Genomic DNA, 18341 nt, shown 5'->3' with positions numbered 1-18341 from the left:
GAAACTACTACAAATCAACATACTACTGACCCCTCATCACCGACCAGCCATTTGGCCACACATGAGTGATATGCAACTAAACTAACAGGCCTCGACTATGGCATATCGACTTTTGTTGTTTACCTGAAACCCTGCATTATGTACAAGTTTTGTAGTTTACCTAAAATCTTGCATTATGTACAAGTTTTGTAGTTTACCTTAAGACCATGCATTGAAAAAAAAAATCTTCTAGAAAATATTCAGAAATGTTTGTTGTAAGATCAGCAATTGTTTTGCAATGAATTTACCACATTTTTACTTCAGCCAGTGCAAGGAATAAATTCAGGAAGATAAGATGCAATGGATAAACAGAGCGCTAAATTAAGCAACAAAGTAGGAAGCAAATGTCAACATAATAATAGCTGAAAGATACCCCTTAAACAATAACCCAGGCAAGGTCTCCAGATGACATGAAGCATGCAATGCACAAAAGGCACGATAGATGGCAGCCCCATGCAAAAGAGCTTCAACAAAATACTTAATAACATGAAAGAAGTTCAGGCACAGGCTGATGCTCCGCGCCTCAGATTTTTCATGTCCAAAGATGACTTGCTGGATTCTTCACATAACGATGCACTTGTTCCCGTACATCGTTCTGTAGTTGTCCTTCTCCTTGTTTGCCAGGTCCAGGCTCTCCATGAGCCTCTGGATCTCCTTCTCCTTGCGCTCCATCTCTACCTGCCTTGCCTTCTCAAGTTCCTCTCTCAGATTGTTGATCTCCACTTTCTGCTCCTCCATCTTCTGCTCCTCTAGCCTTCTCAGGTTCTCTGCATTTGTCATTTCTTGTTTGACATTATCATGCTCTTTCTGAGATTTCTCCAGCCTCTCCTTGAGCCTCTGGATCTCCTCTTCTGTACTGTTCAGGTTTTCATCAACCTACCGATGAAATTAATTAAGTCAGGTCTATATTGGTAGGAATCATGTATCCGAAATTCAAAATAATCAACTTATCCAGAGCAGAAAAACACATGATCCACTGAAAAAATCCATTTAAAGAATATTCTAGTACTGAAAATGAATAATATTTATGTAAATTAAACTTCAGCAGTCACATGTTTTCCTAAAAAAATAGTTGTCACCTTGTTTCACACCTGATAGTTATACATACAAACATATCTTTTTTTGCGGGAATACAGATTAACATATACTAACAGCAAGGCAAGAAATCTGCTGCAACAATTCCGTAGACAGGATCACGCCACTACAAAATCGACTCAAATATGTAAAACTCGTTTACCTTCTTGGTTATCTGTGTCAATTGTTCATATATCCTTTCTGCAGAATATCCACCGGTACTATTCTCACTTTGTCCATCATTTGCTTCCTGCAACAAGGGAACAAAAGCACAGGTGAGAAAAGAGAGAGAGGTGCATGTATCCAGAAGTAATACTACTAAAAGCTGAATCAATCACCTGAATGTGAGGGAGCATCTTGTAGGAAAATGATGTGCCACCATTACTTGATATAACAAAGTCAACTGCATCAAGCAATTTCCGACGTTGCATCTCACGGCGCTCAATATTACTGGTCATGTTGTCAAAGAGAAAAACCCTATTTTGGCATAGCTTTATCATGTCCTGCAAAAATGAGGATGAAAATATAAGCTGTTAGCAAGAAGATTGCAACTGATATACACTAACTGCACAAGAATCATTCTTGTGGCGTCACACAATCAAATAAAACGCAGTGTGAAACACTTTATTGATAGTGTTAAGATATGAAATAGACCTGGAGATAAACCGGGGACCTCACAGCTAGCATTTTCTTCCAGGCAACGTCATCCCCAACCGCATCTCCATGTGTGAAAACTAATATAATGTGGTTGACGATTTTGTCACCAAAAAACCGTTTAATTGACTCAACTGTATTCTGCTCTTCACAAGAAAACCGTGATGTGGCTGAGAACACAATAAGCATAGCATGTATGCCATCTTTGCTCATGTCAATGCACTTTACAATCTCTTTACGGGCATCCTCAATCGAAATCTCCATGTCAAATAAGCCTATCAAAAAGAAAATATATAGTGAGACTGTTATAATTCAGCTTCAACGTAGCAATGCATGTTTAGTTTGATATAGGCCGCATTGGCACAAAAAGGTCACACAGAAAAAGTAAACAATTTCAAATGTGAATAAAAAATTGAGATAACAATGTTCCTGGGGCAATAACAGAGAATTTCCCCATGTATCATGAAACAAATGGGATGACATACAGCAACACAATAGACAGGTAGAAAAAATGCACTAAAATCTTAAAGTATGTGTATATATTCAAAATTAGTTATGTTTAAACTTTAAACTACATACTACTTGTGCGTGTGAAATTATATATGGTTGTATTTCAATAAAAACATATGATTTTGCTCATTCCCTTATGACAAATGTTGGGCTACTCAGTTGTACTAAAAACTAACATGGAATTTTTGAAGCAAAAAGTCTTTGGGAATTTTACGTACTTTGGTGATTTGATTCATAGGACTAAATCCTATAGGAATTTTTTGTGAGTAATGATTAGTACTACATTCCATAGGATGCAATCATACAAATTCAAATCAAGTAGGATTCACTTGGGCATGATATTCCAATCATGTGTTTTTCCTATTCCCATGTTTTTACAATCATGCAAATAACAGAGGCCCTGAGAATGAATTTCTTCCACAAATTAAAGCTGGCAGAACATTCAATTCTTAAATTGAAGATCGATGTGCAAACCCTCAGTGCATGGTCACCGCACAGAACAGATCTCTGGAGATGCTCGGCTGATTAGGCTGCGGATGGGTTATTTGTTTTTGCTACCTGGGGTGTCAATGACGTTGACGGTGCGGGTGGCGCCATAGCCGTCGTGGAAGGTGGCGCTGCTCTTCTGGCAGGTCTCGGTGACGCTTACGTAGGCGAACTCCGACGCAAAGGCGTGGGTCCCGAGGATGCAGTTGGCGGTGGCGCTCTTGCCGGTGCCGATCTTACCGACGAGGGCGAGGGTGACCTCGGCGAGCGGAGGGGACTGGCAGGGCAGCACCAAGTTGCCGTCGCCGTCCCCGTCTCCACATCCACAGCCACCGCCGCCACCCATGATGGATGGGACCTTCCGACAGGAACAACATCGCCGCCGCGTCAGCAACCAAGATCTTTGGTATTGGAAAGAAACACGGTGAGAAGACCAGAGATTGCAGCCGAGAGGCGGAGAAGAAAGATGATCACTCTGTGCATGCGCACAGGCACAGCGGCCTCACCTTTGCCGGAGGTTTCGCTGGGAGCAGTGCTTGTCTCTGGTAAAGGTGTGGAGCTGTGATGGAGATGAAGCGGCGCGGGAGTGAGTGGGTGACATAAATAGGAGGAGGGAGAAGCGTATTCGTTTGTTCGTTGCCTCGGAAGCTGAGAAGCCCAACCAGCCGGCGCCGGGGGGAATTGAATACGTCGCCAGTTCACGAGGACACGTCCGTCGCTTCGTGCTCCACCGGAATTTTGACGGCCAGACTAGTCACAATGGGAGTAACTTAACTACTAAGAGGGTATTTGGATACGTTTTAGTCTCATGACTAAAAGTAGTGGGACTAAAACTTGCCAACCTCACCTATGCTTGGATCCAAATACAAAAGAGACTAAAACTAAGTTATTGAGCATTTATTATCTTCCAAACCCTCCAATCCAGAACTTGCATGTGTTAAAAGAGAGGAATTAAATAAGGAGAAAGAGGGCTAATACATATTTTAGTAGGTTTCCTATGACTAAAAATCTTTAGCCTCAAGACTAGTCCTAACCTCTCTTTAGTCCGGGGTGCTTGGAACTTTAGCCTCTAAAGGAGACTATTTTTAGTCAGACTAAAAATAGTCCCTTGGATCCAAGCACCCTCTAACATCACACATTTCAATACAAGATTGTTTACATGGCAGCTAATTAATGAGGAGAGAGGGATTTGTGATAACTTAGGTAGTTACTCCCTCCGTTTTTATTTACTCCGCACATTAGAGTTGACTGAAGTCAAACTTCGTAAAGTTTGACCAAGTTTATAGAAAATAATATAAAACATTTACCATTACAAATTTATACTATGTTAAAGTACATTCAATAATAAATCTAATGATGTTGATTTGTTATCGTATATGTTAATATTTTTGTTTATAAAATTGGTCAAAGTTTACAAAGCTTGATTTTGATCAAAGCTAATACGCGAACTAAATAAAAACGGAGGGAGTACTATAACATCACACATTATTTCAAGGCATAATGAGTCTATAGCCTAATAAATGAACTCTTTCATGATACTACTCATATGTTACTACCCAATATGGAGATAGTAACATAGACTAATAACATCGGCAAGTTACTACTCTATGTTACTCCTCACTTTGAGCAGTCTCAATGCTTCGGACAGTGGCAAAAAATTATGCCCATCCAGCAAAGGCCCCGTTTATTTTATTTTATATAGCTCCAAAAAATTAAACAAAAATATGGTTTGAACATGCTTTTCGTCCATGTGATTTAAAACGCCGCTGCCACAAATCAGCCGGATGATTTCTAGCCTGCCCAGCCATCAGATCAGTGCCCTCGGGGCCGTTCGATGCAGCAAGGCCACAACAACAGACCAGCTTCAACGCAACGGGGTGCCAGCTCCACTGCAGCGCAGCGCGGCACCACCATATCTCCAACGCAGCATCGACATCATTCGGTGAAGCTCCATTGCAGCCCCGGTGGAGCTCCAAAGCAGCACCAACGGTGTACGGAGAAGCTCCATTGCAGCGCCGGTGAGGCATCGGCGGCTCCATTACAACCTCGGCAAAGTTTCAATGACCCCCCGCGATGCTTCACTGCAACTCCGGCATGCTTCACGGCAGTTTCGGCGGCGCTTCATTAGAGCCATGGTGGAGCTCCAATGACTTAGATAGCGATCCAATACAACTCTGACGCTGGCGACTTGCAGCATCAACAGAGCCTCCCCTAGGTTGCCTCACAGCATTGTGGCCATGAACGCGTTGCTGCGTCGCAGCACAGACGATGTTGATGAGGCCACGCGACGCATCGCCTGCAGCGGCCGCCTCCCCCGCACGCCGCGTCGCACCTCGGGGGTGTAGACTTGTAGCACCGCGGCGGTGGCGCGCGGGGCCTCACCACTCTCCATTTTGCGGGTGGGATGTAGCAACGAGGTGGCTCCGTCTCTCCTTCTTTGTTGTGCCGGGGGGCGAAGTTCGCCATGGGAGCTCTCCTCTCGCGGGACAAAGATGGAGGAAGAGAGAGAAGTGGAAAGGAAAACGTGTGAAGGAGAGAGCGGTCGAAGATATATGGCTGGCTGGCGAAGCGGTGGATAGGCCCAGGGGACATGTGCCATCAGTGCGGGCGGCTTGCCAGGTTTGTTTTCAATGTTTTCATGTGGTTGAAAACAAACCTTTTCCATTAAATATATATTACTCCAATAAAAATACTGGAGTACCTCCCTCTGATGCCTCCTGGGCGCCCTACGTGTCGTTCGATATCTCGCCCCGGGTGGGCTGCGAGCGCGGTCAAGACCACTTTTCCTGCAGGCTTTGCGTCGCGTCTGTGTGCGTTGCCCTGGTTCGCCCTATTTGCGTTCCTTCCCCTGCTGGACTGCTTCGCTACCGTGTGAGCGTCGTGTGTGTGCCATGTTTGGTTATGCGTGTGTTTGTTGACCATCTCGGGACGTTGGCATGGCAACGCGTGTTGCCTCTCGTGCGTTCATGAGACATTGTCCATCCTCTCATCCCACATGGCTGCTCAGTTCCCCTGCCCGGTTGTGTGCCGGCCCCGTGTGTCCAACATGCGTTTTCCTTGGCACTTTGCCCACCCGAGAACGATGGGCTATCGAGAGGCATTTTCTAGGGCACTTTGCCCACCCAGGCACGAGGAGCTAATGGGGTGCCGGCTCCAGGTTCATCCCGGTTTATCCCTGGTTGGTGGGCATTGTCGGATGGTTCCTCCGGGTGTGGTATGTCGGAGTGTTCTAGTATATAATTGGGGTTGTTTCTTCTTCTCCCATTCTGGCCTCACTCATCATCCTCTTTTCATCATTCACATGGTTTCTTCAAGCTTGCTCCGTGTTGGTGCTTTGTTTATCGCCGAGGATGGCTGGTGGGCCATTAGGTTTTTGTACCCGCTCAGGTTTCTATTCGTGCCAGCATCATCGCGAATAACACTATAACATTCTTTATTTTCAATTACTAGATAGTTCTCACATGTTGCGGTCATGGCTGAACTGCAGTCTTTTGCTCGGTTTGCTTTGCAAGTTTCCGCTCTACGAGCTCTCTTTTGTATTTTCTACACTCCCTCTTCTTGTGAGATTGCCACGATGAAAGTGAGTAATATTTTTTTTCTTTATTTTGACCTTCATCTTCCCTGGATTTATTTTTGCCTTGCTAAAATCTTATGTGACCATGTACATGATTCTCATTCTTCCCATGGGTTTCAGCCACATATGCATCAGAAGAAGAATCATTCTCACCATTTTCCTCCATTATGGCTTCTTCATTTTTCATGCTATTTTTCACCATAAAGTCATCATCTCATCTAGAGTTGAATTGCTAAGTGACTTTACAAGCGTGTTCTAACTATCAGACAGGAAACTCAGTAGCAATAATGCTTGCACCTCATTCTCAAAGTTCATCTCATGGCTAGGAGTTTATTTATATGGCATTGAATGACATTCATGTGCTCAATCACAGTGGTGACATCTCGGTACTCAAGATTTGCAAGTCTTTTGATCACCAAGACCTTGTTTATTGATGTCTTTCTCTCATACATAGACCCCAACTTCTACCACATCTCATACACATTTGTGTCATTTATAACATGGATGGATATATTATGGTTGATGTACAAACGAATCATATCTACCGGCTTTCTGTGCAGCACTCTCCATACTTCTTCCATGATACCAGTGGGTATCTTGTCTTTCATAATTGGTCAGACACATCCTTACAATAAAGGTTGGCTTTCATCATGGGCTTCCATAACAAGTAACTGAAATATTCAAGTTTCATCATGCCACTTGTAGTAGCGCTTTCTTTCAAAGCCATCATTACTAGCACTTCCAGAAATAATCAATTAAATGAGATTTATAACCTCCTAAGCAACCAAATCTCTGATGCCACTCTGGGGAATTAGCACCCACTTGTGGTCTAAAGCTGTAGTGGAAACAAAGTAAACTTACCACCAGTCATCTACCAACTCCAAAGGATCATTTCTTAGCATGGAATGAAACACATACATCAAATATACATGAAGATACTAGGTTTAGCCTAATGGGTGTAAACAACAGCCAGGTAGGACAAGTATTAGCTGATTTCAGCAAGCAGGTAGGACAAGTCCTATTTGTGCTCAGCCCAAAAGATGTAGCAACAAACATCAACACAAAGACACCAGTTTTTACGCAAAAAAACCCCAAACTTGAGGGGGAAAACCACGGGCCAAAGCCACCCAATCCTTTTCTACTATTATCTAATAAGGGATACAACTAATTCTCCTCTAGGTAGCACTAGAGGATCTCATCCATCAAGATTTGTGCATCATGGAGAGCAACAACAAGATTTGGAGCTGCAAAAACTAGGGATTGGAATAATCTCATAAAAGATGATGGAACCGTAGTTTGAAGGAGACAAGGTGGTGGATCTAGAATTCAAAACCTTGGGGAGGAACTCCCTTTCCTTGGTGGCAAGGCTCTTCCTTCAATCATCCTCTCGTTCCTTATCTTTCTCGGTTTCTCTTTTCTTCTCCAATGGAGGTTAAACTCAGATTCATCACTCTGGTTGGTGCTGCTAGTTGGGAGGGTGAACATCCTCCTTATCTCATGTGCAAAGTAAAAAATGACCCTAAGTCACAACCCTAGTGGGTAATGGGTCTTGCACACCGATGGATTGCCTAAAACGCTTCAAATGTCTATCTCCTCACAGCCCATCTAAGGAGGATATCCCAACACTGTAACTTTCAACTTCTACACTTGTATGTGTCCCATGTAGAACCTTATGTCACTAGTAGAAAAAGGGTCAATCGTGAAGCACATTAGTGCCGGTTTGTATTTGAGCCGGCACTAATGTATACATTAGTGCCGGTTCCAACGGCTAGCCGGGCCGATTTCATTAGTACCGGTTCGTGGCTAACCTTTAGCACCGGTTCGTGCCACGAATCGGTACTAATGAGAGTGGTGGCAGGATGTTGCCAGAGTGGGGCCCCTCCAGCACCTTTAGTACCGGTTCGTGCCACGAACCGGTACTAAAGGTCGTCCTATATAAACCCTTCGTCCACCAGCACTCTGTTCTCCCCCCTTTCCCCTCTCCGGCCCTCTCCTCTGTTCTTCCCTTCTTCCTCTCCAGTTCATCACAAAATTTGCCCAAAATTTGTCAAGATTTGAAGGCCCTCATCCATTCAAATGATCACAAAGGTTAGCAACTTTGTCCTTTCATCTCTCATTGCTAGATTAGCTCTTGCATTGGTTTATATAGTGATTAATTTGTGAGTTTAGTAATTTGGGAGGATATATATATATGTGCTAGTATTTGATTTATATGCAATTTGAGGTCAAAAATAACACTTAGTTTGCATATGTAGGTGTGGTTTACTTAGTGCCTTCTAAATCTCCATCGTAGCCACCGTCGATCGCCCGCACCGTCCCGTCGCCGGCACCACCTTGTGGTGAGCCTCTTGTTCATGAAATTTTATATAAAAATTGATGTTTGTGATTTGGATATATAGTTACTCGTATAATTATCTTACCCGTACGTTGTTTGTTATACATATAGTGCCATGGTTTTGATATCCGTCCCCGTCGGCCCTAGTCCTTGTTATGATTCGGATGTGGTATGTATATTCTCTTTTAAAACCAGTTGCATTTCGTGTTTATGACAAATTATGCCCATCAAGTTGACATAGAAATTTTTTCTAGGAGGTATCTGAACCTGAAATTCCAACCGACCCTATTGCCGAGAGGTTAAATTTAGTTGAAAGAGAAAACGAGTACTTGAAAGAAAAATTGAAAAGAATTGAGGGGGAGAAGATGGAATTGGAGTTGCATGTTGCCGATGTCGTCGATGATCACAAGATCAAGATGGAGAAAATGCGCTTGAAGATTAGAAAGATTAGAAAATATGCCATCGATAGTGAGGCTTGGTATCATTATGCTGTTGGATCCATTGTTATCTTAGTTGCGATCTTGATCGTATTTGTTGTTGCATTTAAATGCTTTAGCTAGAGAGTTATTTGTTTGTTGCATTTAAGTGTTGTATGAACTTTATGTATGAACTTGTATTAATTTGGTCTATTCGGTGTTGTGTGATGAAGATGAGCCGGCAATGGATGTACGATGACCGATGCTCTCCCCAGTTCGTTGAGGGCGTGCGTACTTTTCTGCTTGCGGCTGAGGCAAACAAGCGGGCGGATGGTTTTATGCCTTGTCCATGTGCTCGTTGTAAGAATGGTCACAATTACTCTACGTCAAGAACCATTCACGTCCACCTGTTTAAGACCGGTTTCATGCCCCATTATAATGTTTGGACCAAGCACGGAGAAAGAGGGGTTATGATGGAAGACAATGAAGAAGAAGAGGACGACGACAGCTATCCTGGCCATGGGTTCCCTGAATACGATGATACAACAATGGGGGAAGAAGCTGAGCCGGTAATGCGGGAAGAAGCTGAGCCGGCAATGCGGGAAGAAGCTGAAGAAGAGGCATCAGATGAGCCCGTTGATGATCTAGGTCGGGCCATTGCCGATGCAAAGAGAAACTGCGCAAGTGATTTGGAGAAGAAGAAGTTGCAGCGCATGTTAGAGGATCACAAAAAATTGTTGTACCCGAATTGCGTAGGTGACAAGAAAAAGCTGGGCACCACACTGGAACTGCTGCAATGGAAGGCAGAGAATGGTGTATCTGACAAGGGATTTGGAAAGTTGCTGGTAATGATAAAGGATATGCTTCCAGAGGACAACGAATTGCCCGAGAGTACGTACGAAGCAAAGAAGGTTGTCTGCCCTCTAGGGTTAGAGGTGCAGAAGATACATGCATGCCCTAATGATTGCATCCTCTACCGCGGTGAGTACGAGGATTTGAACGCTTGCCCGGTATGTGGTGCATTGCGCTATAAGATCTGCCGCGATGACCCTGGTGATGTCGAGGGCCGGTGCCCCAGGAAGAAGATTCCTGCCAAGGTGATGTGGTATGCTCCTATAATACCACGGTTGAAACGTTTGTTCCAAAACAAAGAGCATGCCAAGGCGATGCGATGACACAAAGAAGACCGTAAGAAAGACGGAAAGTTGAGAGTACCCGCTGACGGGTCGGAGTGGAGAAAAATCGAAAGAAAGTACGGGAAGGAGTTTGCAGATGACGCAAGGAGCGTATGGTTTCGTCTAAGCGCAAATGGCATTAATCCTTTTGGGGAGCAGAGCAGCAACCATAGCACCTGGCCTGTGACTCTATGTTTGTATAACCTTCCTCCTTGGTTGTGCATGAAGCGGAAGTTCATTATGATGCCAGTGCTCATCCAAGGCCCTAAGCAACCCGACAACGACATTGATGTGTACCTAAGGCCATTAGTTGAAGAACTCTTACAACTATGGAATGGAATAGGTGTACGTGCGTGGGATGAGCACATGGGGGAAGAATTTGACCTAAAGGCGTTGTTGTTCGTGACCATCAATGATTGGCCTGCTCTCAGTAACCTTTCAGGACAGACAAACAAGGGATACCGCGCATGCACGCACTGTTTGGACGATACCGACAGTATATATTTGGCTAATTGTAAGAAGAATGTGTACCTGGGATATCGTCGATTTCTTCCGAGCAGGCATCCCGTAAGAAAGAAAGGCAAGCATTCCAAAGGTGAGGCAGATCACCGGACGAAGCCTCGCCACCGTACTGGTGCTGATGTACATGATATGGCCAAGGATTTGAAGGTGGTCTTTGGAAAGGGTCCTGGTGGACAACCTGTTCCGAATGACGCTGACGGACGCGCACCCATGTGGAAGAAGAAATCTATATTTTGGGACCTGCCCTATTGGAAAGACCTCGAGGTCCGCTCCGCAATCGACGTGATGCACGTGACGAAGAATCTTTGTGTGACCCTGCTTGGCTTCTTGGGCGTGTATGGGAAGACAAAAGATACACCTGAGGCACGGGAGGACCAGCAACGTATGCACGGAAAAGACGGCATACATCAGGGTCATGCAAGCTACGCTCTTACCAAAGAAGAGAAGGAAATCTTCTTTGAATGCCTGCTCAGTATTAAGGTACCGTCTGGCTTCTCGTCGAATATAAAGGGAATAATAAACATGGCAGAGAAAAAGTTCCAGAACCTAAAGTCTCATGACTGCCACGTGATTATGACGCAACCGCTTCCGGTTGCATTGAGGGGGCTTCTACCGGAAAACGTTCGATTAGCCATTGTGAAGCTATGTGCATTTCTCAATGCAATCTCTCAGAAGGTAATCGATCCAGAAATCATACCAAGGTTACAGAATGATTTGGTGCAATGTCTTGTCAGTTTCGAGTTGGTGTTCCCACCATCCTTCTTCAACATCATGACACACGTCCTAGTTCACCTATGCGAAGAGATTAACGTTTTGGGTCCTGTATTTCTACACAATATGTTCCCCTTTGAGAGGTTCATGGGAGTCTTAAAGAAATATGTTCATAACCGTGCTAGGCCAGAAGAAAGCATCTCCAAGGGCCGTCAAAATGAGGAGGTCATTGAGTTTTGTATTGACTTTATTCCTGACCTTAAGCCGATTGGTGTTCCTGAATCGCGGCATAAGGGCAGACTGGATGGAAAAGGCACGCTAGGAGGGGAACAAATAATATGTATGGACGGACATTCTCTCACTGAAGCACACTACACAGTTCTACAGAATTCCGCCTTGGTGGCTCCGTATATGGATGAACAGAAGAATTTGCTACGCTCCAAACACCCGGAGCGGTCTGATGACTGGATTACACGTGAACAAACCAGGAGTTTCGCCAGCTGGTTGCAAGCACGTACCATGCATGACACCTCTATTGAAGATGACCTGTACTTGCTGTCCCAGTTACCATCTTCGAATATAATGACTTTCAAAGGGTACGAGATAAATGGTAATACATTTTACACGATCGCCCAAGATAAGAAGAGCACCAACCAAAACAGTGGTGTCCGCTTTGATGCAGAAACCAAGACGGGAAAGGAAACATATTATGGTTATATACAGGACATATGGGAACTTGACTATCGACGTGGTTTGAAGGTCCCTTTGTTTCGGTGCAAATGGGTCAATATGACACGAGGCGGGGTAACGGAAGACCCGCAGTACGGAATGACAACAGTGGATCTCAACAATCTTGTGTATGCAGACGAACCATTCGTCCTAGCCAATGATGTGGCACAGGTTTTCTATGTGAAGGACATGTCTACCAAGCCAAGAAAAAGAAAAGATAAGGAGGCGAATGCATCGTACGATGAGTCAAAGCGGCACATAGTTCTTTCTGGGAAGAGAAACATCGTGGGAGTGGATGACAAGACAGACAAGTCAGAAGATTATGAAAAGTTTGATGAAATTGCTCCATTCACAGTGAATATTGACCCGAGCATCCCGTTAAATGATGAAGATTTTCCATGGCTACGACGCAAAGGGACACATGCGAAGAAAAAGTTTCACACCCAAAGATCTGGGATGTGATCGGCTTAGCTATCATCACTTTCTTCTGTGTTTCACACCCAGGAGGGAATCCCTGTAATAGTTAGGGTAGCTAGTTATGTGTTTTGGCATTTGAAACGCGAAGAAATTTTATGTGCAAGCAAATTCTTTCATGCATTTATTGATTTTTTCAGCTAAATGACCCTGAAATTGAAAAGCATTTCAAATGAACTCAGAAAAGGATGAAAGTTGGCATGGTATCATAATTTCACCCACATAGCATGTGCAAAAAAGTAGAGAGGGTTACCGCAAAAACTGGATACACTTCGTTTACAAAATGGACAATCTATTTCGAAGTATCAGGGTTTCGGACGAAAACTCATCCGTTACAAAGGCATTTCATTTTTAAATAACTTAAGCATTACCAAATTGAATATAATGATAAAACACACTAATATTAAACATAAGAAAAAAGAATCACTGGAAAATGTATTTTTAAAGTTAAGTTATTCACAAACTAGTGATTCACACAAATTTCAAATAATTCAAAATTTAAACTATTCAAATTTAAAAACTACCGGCACTAACTGAAAGTTTTTAAAAACTATCAAAAATATTCACAAAGAAACTCTAAACACAGCAAAAAACAACTAAAAATAAATAAAACAAAATAAATAAAGCAGAAATGAAAAAACTAAATGAAAAAAGCCCTCCTACCGGGCCACAGCGGCCTGCATACGACTAGAAACCCAACCTGTTGCTGGGCCAGGATGCAGGCCCGCAAGCCCAATAGGCCCCACAGGGCAAAGTAGCAGAGGTAGGCCCAGAAGGCCTGCATTAGAGAGGAGCTCGAGACAGCAGCGGCGGCGGGGCTTATAAGCAGGTGTGAGCGCCCTTCGGCTAGCGAGGTGAGACTAAACTTCTGCGCCCCTCGCCTGGCAGCGCACCCCCTTTAGTACCGGGTCGTGGCATCAACCGGTACTAAAGGGGGGGCCTTTAGTACCGGTTGGAGCCAGGAACCGGTACTAAAGGGGGGTGCTCCCCCCCGCTTGGCCTGGCCAAAACAGGCCTTTAGTACCGGTTGGTGGCTCCAACCGGTACTAAAGGTGTCCCCTATATAAGAAGCACTTCGAAAATTTTCAGTTTCTCATCTCCCACTTCTCTCTGCCGCCGCCCCGTCCCGCGCCGTCGCCGCCCCCGTCGCGCCGTCCCCGTCGACTCCGCGACGCCCCCGTCCTCGTCGCGTCGTCCCCGTCGACTCCGCGGCACCCCCGTCGCCGTCTCGGTCGCCGATCCCCTCGCTTCGCCGTCGCCGTCGCCTTTGGATCGACCTCGCCCTCGCCATCGCCGTCGCCTCAACCTTGCCCGCGCGCGCTGTGAGCCCCTCCCCCGGCCCCTCTCCTCCCTCCAATCGATCGTAGCGCACACCGGCACCGGTGCCGGCGTCGACCGTGCACACACACTACATGCACACACACACACACACACACTACACACACACTAGACGTGCACACACACACAATTTTTCTGTTTTTAGCTTTTAGTTTTTTCTGTTTTTCTATTTTTCATACAAAGTTTTAGATGAATTAATTAATTATATTAGATTAATGTCAAATAGTATGTAGAAATGTTAGTTATAATATATATAATGTCAAATGTTATAGAAATGTTAGTTATATTGAAATGTTAGAAATTTTGGAAATGTTAGTTTTAGCTAGCTAGATGAATTAGATTAATTTCAAATTGTTAGACGATGATCGATGTTTTTTTAGTTTCTTATATTTTTAGTTATAAAATTTAGAATTTGCATATATGAAATCATCACAATCCATCATTTAAAAATGTTACTTTACTTTTGCGGCATATAGTATTTTGTTGTCGACGATGCCCGGCCCGCATCCTCGCCGTCGACACGTCCGCGACGACGTCCTGCTTCAGAGGACCCATGTCCGGGACTGGGCTCCGCCGGGCTGGCACTGGGAGGTGCTACCTTCAGGGGCGCGACGCTTGGTGAGGAACCCGGCCCCGGGTCCCGTCGTCGACCCTCATCTCCTTTGGTGGCATTCACGTGGGCCACTTTCGGTGCGGAGGGAGCCGGCCCCGCCAGAGGTGGTACGTCGCCGTGTCAGGGAGGAGGACGAGCACGTCCATCGCTACATGGCTGCTATGGATGTCAGGTTCTCCAATACCTGGCAGGTTCTTTGGGGAGATCACCCGAGCTATGATCCAGTGATGGTTCCTTCTCTTTGGGTGTCCACCGCCCGCACCTCAGGAACCGCGAGTGGCCTAGATTACTCTGTACTATTCGATCTTTATTAGCTTGCTAGCTAGCTAGCTAGTGATGTATTCAATATTATATCTATTATTCGAGATGATGTATTCGAGATTATATCTATTATTCGAGATGATGTATTAATTCGAGATTATATCTATTATTCGAGATTATACTAAATTGTTTTATATTTCTTTTGGCATAGTTAAATAAAAGCTATGGCGGACAATACCGACAGAGATAGAGAACAGACCATGCTCGATATCATACGCGGGCCAGATGATGATTAGAATGAACAAGATTTTGACGGCTCCGAATTTCTAAACAACACCGGAGAGGGTGATATGATATTCGATCGCGACGACCGAGAAGATGAAGTCATGAACTACGACGAAGAACATGTTGATCCTGAAACAACAAACACCGGCGAGGTATATATATATATTTATATAAGCAGGAATCTGGTGATCATCGCATGTTTTAAATGAGTTGAAGATATATTAACGAATCGATCTTTCTTCTTTCAGCCATCCGGATCGAGCAAATCTTCAGGCAAAAGGAAGAAACGAGGCCCGAACAAAAAGTTGAAGGAGGGCGTAAAGTACAATATCGAGGCAATCAGACCTAATGGCGAACCATTAGCGCCTAAGAAGATTGCGGACAAGTTCGTTCGTCAGTGCGGAGTTATTGTGAAGGACCAACTCCCGATCTCCCTTCAAGAATGGAGAAAGCCAGCAAATCCACGTCCAGATGTTACTTTTGTCGACGAGAAGCAAAAAAATCTGCTTTGGGATACTCTCATGGAACATTTCACCTTACCAGATAATTTCACAGAAGCAGACGTGCGGAAAGTCAAGGACGCTGCTTTTAGGAAGATGGCGGTTGCATTCAAGAACCACAAGAGAATGACGTGGGAGAAGTACGTCAAGGGAGGAAGGAAGACTCCAGTATTCGAGGGGATACTAGAGAATCAAAGTGCTCATTGGGACGATTTCGTGAAATTCAAGGATTCAGAATTAGCTAAGGAACGGTCGAGAATAAAGAAGGCCAATGCCGAAAAAAGGATAAGTTCCATAAGCTGGGGCCAGGTGGCTACGCGGTGGCAATGCCTAAGTGGGATAAGTCTGAGAAAGAGATGGAGGATGCACGTGTCACTCCGGTTAGTAAGAGCTGGCCCCCCAGGTGCAGGACTTGGTTCTATGCGCATGGGGGGGAGTTGGACCCGAAGACAGGCAATGTTTCAACGAAGGCATGTCTGAACGGAGCCGACGATGCGCTACTTGTTGCAATAGAAGAGGCTCGATCGGGGGTGTTCCAGCCCAATAGAGAGAACGACGAGCTTACGCGTGCCCTGGGAAATCCTGAACACCCGGGAAGAACACGAGGCAAGGGCGCTATTCTGTGGTATGAGGGGTTTTCGGACTGGAACGCCGACGACAGAACCCGTGCGAGAAAGAAGATTGCGGAGGAGAAGAAGAGGAAGATGGAAGAGGAGCAAAGGAAGCTCGACTATGAACGCCTTCAAGGCCTAGAAGCAAGTCAAGCGGAATTGGCAGCTAAATTCCAGCGGCAGCAGGAGCAGATCGACTCACTTAGCCATCAAAGGGGGTCTCAGCAGCTGCAGCAGCTAGCGGATGATCCAGCATTGGATACCACCGCCCTATCCATGCCGAGAAGCAGCGTGGGTTCCGCCCCGGGCGACACAGTAGTGCTGGATAGATACCTCGTGGATGACATCACGGAGAACACTAACTGCGAGCTACACTTCAAAATGAAGAACATATCCATGAAGGTGGCGGACGCCGTTGCTTTTTCAAATTCCCCCGAGGCAACCTTCCATTGCAACCCGATTCCAGTGGGCTATGCTCGTGTCTTGGTTGATGAGGTGGTGGACCAATATTTGGGGCTAGAGCTTGACATTCCCGAAGGTGATGAGGAGCACACACTCGGAGATGCCAAACATCGTATCATCCTATGAAGAAAGGATTGCATCATTTTTCGAAGGCCACCGACACCGCGTCACCCGACTCCTCGTCGAAGTCCGCCACCGAGTCAACAGACTCCTGCTCCTCCAAGTCCACCAACGCGTGAGGCCACTCCTCCTACTCCAAGTCCGGCAAAGTGTCAAGCCACTCCTCCTCCAAGTCCGGCACAGCTTCAGGCCACTCCTCCTCGTCCAACTCAGCCCCGTCAGCCGTCTCCGCCGCCTCAGCAATCGCAGAAGAGACACCCCGCAGCTATGGTGCGTAGCGGTACCAGTCGAGGTCATAGTACAGGAAGTACAGGCGGAGGCAAGCGATATAAATATGGTCCAAACCTCACTACTCCTCTTCCTGTGAGGGCTTACGACAGGACCGAGGAGCAAACCAATGCCATAGTGCGGGCAGAAGTCGACGCCCATTTTGGACCAAAACCGCCACCGCCGCCAAGGGAGAAAGTGCCTATGGAAGTAGTTGACCACTTCATTCGTATGGCTCAACCACCAGCTCCTAAGCCTGTTGACACAGACTATGAGCGCCACATCAGGAAGTTACATCGACAACGTCTACAGAAGGAGGCGAGCTCGAGCTCGAGCAAACAACAAGCAGCTGTCGAAAAATGTGGGAAAACCGTTGCCCAGCTGGGAGAACAGGTGGCGCAATCGACCCCCCCGCTTGTTGTGCCGACAACACGTGACAGTATGCGCGCCCAATATTATTGTGGCCAAACAGTTTACGTTCCCGAGGTGGGCGATGTGGTAATAACCCAGGAGCATATAATGCAGGCTGAAGAACTCAAGATCATTGTTGGACAACTCCTCGAGATCGAGGACATGCCTGTGATTACAGAGGAGGAAATAAAACGGAAATATGTCCGGGGCCAACCTTTGGTCAAGCCAGAAGATGTAAAGAAGCTCCCAATGAGAATGTATGAATTGCATCAATGGTACATGGACATTACCAAGAGATCCGATCGAGAGTCCCTCATGGTGTATGTCAAGAAGGATCATTACTACCATGAGAAAGCTGTGGCCGTTGAGTATTCTGAACTGTTTCAGTTATACAATCAAGACGCACTCGACAAATCTATCGTCAGTTGCTATTGTCTGTAAGTGATTTCTTTCTATAATTAATTTAAGTCTCAAGCTAGCTGTAGTGATCCTTTTGATCAATCATTACCTGTAATTATCCTCACTATATTCTTTTCTGTGGTATTATGCAGGATGAAGATGTATGAAATGAGAAAATGTGGATGCTATGGCATTGGGTTCATTGACCCAAACACCGTTAATCAATACACATGGAAAATGAGCAAGTATTATGAAAAGCAGGTAGAGGATAGCATGCTAGAGTTCTTGAAGGGCCTCAAATACAATGAAGATATACTACTTCCTTACAACTTCGAGTGAGTCACACTTTCTTGTATTACAAATTCTCTGTTTTGC

The 18341-nt window shown here is 45.2% G+C and overlaps 1 protein-coding gene across 1 annotated transcript; it reads right to left on the bottom strand.

Annotated features, from left to right (window-relative positions):
* Positions 1-600: 600 nt before the first annotated feature.
* LOC125513914 (immune-associated nucleotide-binding protein 9-like) lies at positions 601-3109 on the bottom strand. Its single transcript, XM_048679125.1, has 5 exons — positions 2836-3109; positions 1768-2042; positions 1452-1616; positions 1277-1363; positions 601-915 (listed from the first exon to the last, which is right to left on the bottom strand). Exons 1-5 carry the CDS (start codon positions 3107-3109, stop codon positions 601-603), a joined length of 1116 nt encoding a protein of 371 aa, XP_048535082.1.
* Positions 3110-18341: the final 15232 nt, after the last annotated feature.

This window comes from Triticum urartu, chromosome 6 (genome assembly GCF_003073215.2).
Source record: "Triticum urartu cultivar G1812 chromosome 6, Tu2.1, whole genome shotgun sequence".
NCBI classification, from domain to species: domain Eukaryota; kingdom Viridiplantae; phylum Streptophyta; class Magnoliopsida; order Poales; family Poaceae; genus Triticum; species Triticum urartu.
Note: the sequence above shows the minus strand (reverse complement) of the source record. Positions and strands in the feature narration are given on the sequence as shown.